The sequence below is a fragment of the Eucyclogobius newberryi genome, unplaced genomic scaffold (genome assembly GCF_026437365.1).
Source record: "Eucyclogobius newberryi isolate DKJ021-1_F unplaced genomic scaffold, fEucNew1.0.hap1 SCAF_9, whole genome shotgun sequence".
In the NCBI taxonomy this organism is placed as follows: Eukaryota; Metazoa; Chordata; class Actinopteri; order Gobiiformes; family Gobiidae; genus Eucyclogobius; species Eucyclogobius newberryi.
In genome coordinates this window covers 34,617,883-34,623,882 of record NW_027316532.1, presented here as the reverse complement: position 1 = coordinate 34,623,882, position 6,000 = coordinate 34,617,883, and the positions used below count along the sequence as shown (strand labels likewise).

At 41.2% G+C, this 6,000-nt stretch overlaps 1 protein-coding gene across 1 annotated transcript; it reads right to left on the bottom strand.

Annotated features, from left to right (window-relative positions):
- Positions 1-400: 400 nt before the first annotated feature.
- Positions 401-3,783, bottom strand: atp5f1d (ATP synthase F1 subunit delta). The gene is made up of 5 exons (XM_072438942.1): positions 3,522-3,783; positions 2,528-2,681; positions 2,347-2,435; positions 578-707; positions 401-499 (listed from the first exon to the last, which is right to left on the bottom strand). The coding sequence occupies exons 1-4, from the start codon at positions 3,771-3,773 to the stop codon at positions 585-587; spliced, it is 618 nt and encodes a 205-aa protein (XP_072295043.1). The 5' UTR covers positions 3,774-3,783; the 3' UTR covers positions 401-499; positions 578-584.
- Between the last annotated feature and the right edge of the window lie 2,217 nt (positions 3,784-6,000).

The window sequence follows — 6,000 nt, the reverse complement described above, 5'->3', positions numbered from 1 at the left end:
TGCACAAAATGGTCAGTATATTGCTTTTCCTGGCTTTGAGGCTGATGAGCAGTGGTAGACGAGTCATTTACATAAAAGGCAAGTTCCACAGAACTCTAACCCACAGGTAAGTTTCATTTCACAGAAAAATGACAAGTAAAACCACAAAAAGATAGTATTTTGTCACAAAAGGAAGTACTTAGAAGTATTTGTCCACAATGATTAATGCCATGACCCACTGATATTTTTAAAAGAAACCCATCTCCATTTCTTGAACTCTACTGCCTCCAAGTGGTAGGCGGTCAAATTACATACAGAGCTAACCCATCTTTTTCAACAATATATATCAATTGTCTTGCCATTTTATCGATTTCTCCCATTTTGTAGAAGAAAAGCTGAACAAAACACCATAAGCAGCAAATCCAAATAAATTTATTTTATTGACTGTACAATACAATGTGGACAAACTGAAGCTGGAAATGTAAGAATTATTGATTTCCATTAATGAAACAGAAGTAACCTAAAGTGAACAGAAAGGACTTTTAGAAACATCTTATTCATTCTGCATATGTGAAATGGCATTAAATCATAGACTTACCACACTTCTACTCCAGGGCCTTCACAATGGCTTCGTTGGCATCTATACTGATCTGAACTTCTGCTCTTGCAGCTTCATCAGACGTGGCCATCAACACGGCTTGGGCCTTTTCTAGGTTGGCTTTGGCCATCTAGGAGGAAAAGGGGGTTTTGTGAATCATACAATTTATAAACATAACTATGATGGTTTTAAGTGGTATAAAGTTTGAGTCTTGTGTTGGGGGGCTGACACTCAACTTGAGTCACCCAGTTGAGGGATAACACAGTATTCAAAGCAGTGAGGCGACAAGAAAAGGCTCTATGTGGGGTGAAGGACAAGCAGAGAAAATCCTCCCGCCTCCGAAAGCTCCATTTGTCACAGGAGCGATTAGAAACGAGAAATGCCAAACATAGCTGGAAGTTAAAGGTCTCCCAGTGGGGATTTGACACATCTGCTATAACTCAACAGTGACTGACCTTTCCTTCCTTATTAACAGCACGGACTGTGCACATTTTCACTGTGGATTCAAACACAACATGAGAAAAATAACTCATTTAGCTGGTAGTCAACTTGACAGTGACACTGGCACTAGTCAAGGTCACGACACAGCCCTCCACGGCTTGTGCACACAGCACAGGGCTGCATTAATAGGGATGACATTTAAATATGGCCTCTGAGATCAAGGGCAGTATTGATGAGAGGATCATCATCCACTGGGAAAGTGTTAAATAAACCAACAAAATGTCTTCAAATCCCCTTTGGTAAATGTGTATTATTAGCATCTCACAATTACACTAAGCATGTGACATTTAGAGGCTGCTTTCATCGTTACATATAAATCATTAAAGGCGTAATGGACGATTTTTGGCCCAAATCCGAGTCTCATTTCCTTGTGGCGTGGACTGCCGATTAGTCCTGCCACGTAGCAATCATAGAACGCACCTACTGCTCACCTGCAGCCTCGTGTGGCTCGTCCCCAGGAGAGCAACATGTTTCCCCGTGGCCAAGCGCATGGATCTATCATAATATAGTTCCCTCAGTGTACGGGACAAAATTAAGACAGAGAAAGACAGTTCGAGCTGGCTGGAGAGATGCGATCCGTCGCGCTAATAAACAAACGCACTTCTAGCCGCAATGCTGTTGTGCAGGTCCGCACGGGGGAGTGCGCATGCGCACTTCCGCTTCAGTTCTCAAATCGGCGAAAAATCGTCCATTGCGCCTTTAATCCAATGAGTATTGTCAACTACCGTAGTATTATAATCACTGCAACGTCAAATTTAGCATTTTTAGCTATTTGACTTCAGTAAATCTAATGGTGTGCGCTGTACTGGAAAAACTGGACACTACCAGGATCAACATTGCTTGGTTGTCAAAAAAATGAATTTTCAAAAAATCTGACCAATTAAATTTAAATTATGAGAGCTGCATAAAAATATCCTACATAATTTTAATTCTGAAGTGTTTAACTTAAATATCATTTGAATTGAATGTGTACGTGTTACTCGTTATATGCAGTTTCTGTCCTGACCTGCCAGGGAAGACAGATGCAGTGTAGCCAAAAGGCCAATTATGGCGTATTTACTTTGTATGTTCATTAATATGCATTGTCCCTTTGAAATAAATAAATGCAAATCTAATTGCCCAAGGCCCAGCTTCACTGGGATAGGCTCCAATCACCGCGACCCCTAATGGGAACAAGCGGTAGAAAATGAAATAATACATCTAATGATTAAGGCATGTATTTGATAAAAATCTATTCTTTGGATAATATTAAAGGGGCATTTACTCACTGCAGCATCCAACTGGTCGAGGGGAAATGCCTCTTCAGCAAGAAGTTGTACTGAGGAGTCTGCGTTGACTGTCACGGACCCACTGCTCACTGCAAACAGGACAGAGGTCGTACTCTGGGTTCAGGGACAGGGTCATTTTTTTCGATTCAGAGATCAGTGCAGTGCTTAATTTCATGTTTACCAAAGTATTTTGCAGCGGATCCATCGTCATTGAAGACTGTGACAACACCAGGCCTGAGCACCTGCAGAGTTGGGACGTGGGCAGGGAGAATTCCAAACGCACCGGTCAGGGTGGGCACATCAACTTGTTTCACACTGGCAGAATTGAAAAACACCTGGAAAAATGCATATATTAATAAACACATGAAAGTATCAGGGGGGAATAAAATAGTTGTAGACAAACAACCCAAACATGTTTGCATCTTGACATGTCAAGTTCACGTTCTAGATTTGATGACATGATACAATATCTACAAATTTGTCATATTTAATCTCATGGATTAAATTGATTTCAATTGACTAAAATTACACTTTTAGATTAGACCGTCTATGGCTCCACTTTCTGAACTTATGTGAAACAATAAGTTAACTTTAGTATATTGATATTCAGAAATGTCATTGAAGTATATAAGACATGATGAATTTCATTAAAGGATGTCAGTTTTTGTTTCACGTGGATAGGCCCGGTAAATAGTGTTATTAACCATAATCAGAACACAAATATGCCACTTTCTGCTCCAGCACAGGTTAAAAACACTGGAGTTCTACAATGACCTACACAAAATAATACATGTGCTTCTAGACGTTTTAGTTTAATTAAACAACAAACAATCCAGTTATAATGCCCTTGCATGATGGATGTGAACATGTGTGTTCCACGGTGCATGTGCATCCAAAAGTACAATCTGAACCTGTTGTTCAAAGGCATTGAATGACAGATACTGCAGCTAACAGCTAACGCTAAGTGGTAATGCAGGCTCTCTTTTGACCCTCACATCAAATGATTATGGACAGTGTGGCATCAATAGCACTTCCTATTCCAGTAAACGGTGCTTAACAAAAGATATGCACATTTCCTTTCAGATCTCAGACAAACTGTTAAAGTATCCGTGCCACGGACATATGCGCTGTGCTAGCTTGGTGCTAGCCCATTAGCTCGTCCATGAAGCTCGTACCTTCGTCGGAGAGGCGAACGTGAAGGACATCTGCGGAGCACCGGACACGGCCTCGGCGTAGGACCGGGCCTGCCTCAGCACCGGGAGAGCGCGGCGGAGGAAACGGGCTGCCAGCATTTTACTGTGTTTTGTGTCGGTTCGGTGAATGGAAGAACTCCCCTTGAGTGAAGGCAGCAGTGGACAAGGACGTTGGTACTCGGCCCATAAAGCTTTTCGGCACCGCAAAGTATCCTGGGAAATGTGGTCCTTCATCGATATAGAATGAATCAGTCGTTTATAAAAATATATTAGAATCAATATGGATTTTGCTCGTTTATACACGGAGATTTGGAGGTGTTCTATTCTTAACCTGAAAATATATTTCAACTTACTTTCGATATGATTAATAATAATAATAATAACAATAGTATGTCGGTGTAATCCCTCATTCGTCCAGGCGTGTTCCATAGTAGAAAAAGCTTCAGTTGTAGTCATCTGGACTCAGTTTGAAAAAAATAGACGTTTCGACTCTCATCCAAGAGTCATTGTCAATAAAAGAATTTAGATCGAGAACTCCGATATTAATACTGTTCTGTGGTAAGACCCGCCCATTGGGAGGAACCTTCCTGAAGTAGAAAGAGTTGTTTGTTTCAACAGAAACTCCCCCCTTGTATCTACCGAGCTAGCCTATTCAGAATCTTAATGGGCTATTAGAATCCTCTTTGTCTTTGTGAGACTCTGGCTCAACCACCCTGAGTACCTGATTAGCATCTAAATGTCCTGGTCCTGGTCCTCTACCTTTCCAGGGGTTCAGTATCCCATTATAAATAACAGGAAGATTAAATCTGAGCCCTCCATTTCTGTTTAAAGAAGGTCTTTCTTTTTTAACAAAAAGCTTCCTTGACTCCTCTTTCAAACCATCTTTTCTCCCTGCTTAAAACCTTCACCTCACCGTCTTCAAACGAGTGATTAGAGGCTTCAAGGTGGAGATGCACGGCACTCTGAGGTCCTGAACTTGTATTTCTTCTGTGCTGATAAAGCCTCTTGTGTAGAGGCTGTTTTGTCTCACCTATGTACCGTTCTTTACAGCTTTCTTCACTGCATTGGATCGAATAAACTACATTGCTCTGTTTTTGAGTCGGCAACTTGTCCTTAGGATGAACCAGTTTTTGTCTTAAAGTGTTTCCTGGTTTAAAATAAACAGGGACTTCGTGTTGTCTAAAAATTCTCTGCAGTTTTTCCGACAGGCCAGACACATAGGGGATAGAAACACAGAGAAGGAAGGGTGTTTCTATGCCGTGCATCTCCATCTTGAAGCCTCTAATCACTCGTTTGAAGACGGTGAGGTGAAGGTTTTAAGCAGGGAGAAAAGATGGTTTGAAAGAGGAGTCAAGGAAGCTATTTTTGTTAAAAAAGAAAGACCTTCTTTAAACAGAAATGGAGGGCTCAGATTTAATCTTCCTGTTATTTATAATGGGATACTGAACCCCTGGAAAGGTAGAGGACCAGGACCAGGACATTTAGATGCTAATCAGGTACTCAGGGTGGTTGAGCCAGGGTCTCACAAAGACAAAGAGGATTCTAATAGCCCATTAAGATTCTGAATAGGCTAGCTCGGTAGATACAAGGGGGGAGTTTCTGTTGAAACAAACAACTCTTTCTACTTCAGGAAGGCGCCTCCCAATGGGCGGGTCTTACCACAGAACAGTATTAATATCGGAGTTCTCGATCTAAATTCTTTTATTGACAATGACTCTTGGATGAGAGTTGAAACGTCATTTTTTTCAAACTGAGTCCAGATGACTACAACTGAAGCTTTTTCTACTAAATAACAATAGTAGTAATAATAATAATAATAATAATAATAATAATAATAATAATACAACAAACATACTTAAATTATATGTTTTGGAAACTGAAAATAGAATAAAAACATGGACAAGTTAAGAATAATAAAACTAAGAAAATAAGACCGCAAGTGTAAAAGCTACCAATAGATGGCGTCACAACACTGGTATGCTCCGTAGACACGATAGTGAGGCATCTTTTCTTGAAACAAATGGTCTGGTATGATATATAAGAGTTCTGAACACATCTTACATTCAAGCAGCCAGGCTAACTCGCGTGTGACACTTTGTCTGAAACACTTTAGCCTAAAATAGCCTTAGGGGCTGAATACCAGCACAACTATTATTATTAAATTATTAAAAACACATTCTTTTATCAATCACATTAACACACCCACCCGCCCACGCGCACACACGCACACACACAGAGAGAGACACACACACGCACGCACGCGCACACACACACGCACACACACAGAGAGACGCACGCACGCACACACACACATACCCACAGAGACACACTCACACAGACTCACACACACAGAGACTGTCATACACACACACACACACACGCACACACACACACGCACGCGCACACGCGCACGCACACACGCACGCGCGCACACACACACACGCACACGCACACACACACA

What these genes read in the sequence shown, in the direction of transcription:
- atp5f1d (XM_072438942.1), bottom strand. Translation starts at nt 3,773, where the DNA reads ATGAAGGACCACATTTCCCAGGATACTTTGCGGTGCCGAAAAGCTTTA. An exon ending in CGTTCGCCTCTCCGACGAAG is followed by an intron (nt 2,682 to 3,521) that starts GTACGAGCTTCA and finishes GCATTTTTCCAG; the next exon opens with GTGTTTTTCAATTCTGCCAG. An exon ending in TCGACCAGTTGGATGCTGCA is followed by an intron (nt 708 to 2,346) that starts GTGAGTAAATGC and finishes TTTTCCTCCTAG; the next exon opens with ATGGCCAAAGCCAACCTAGA.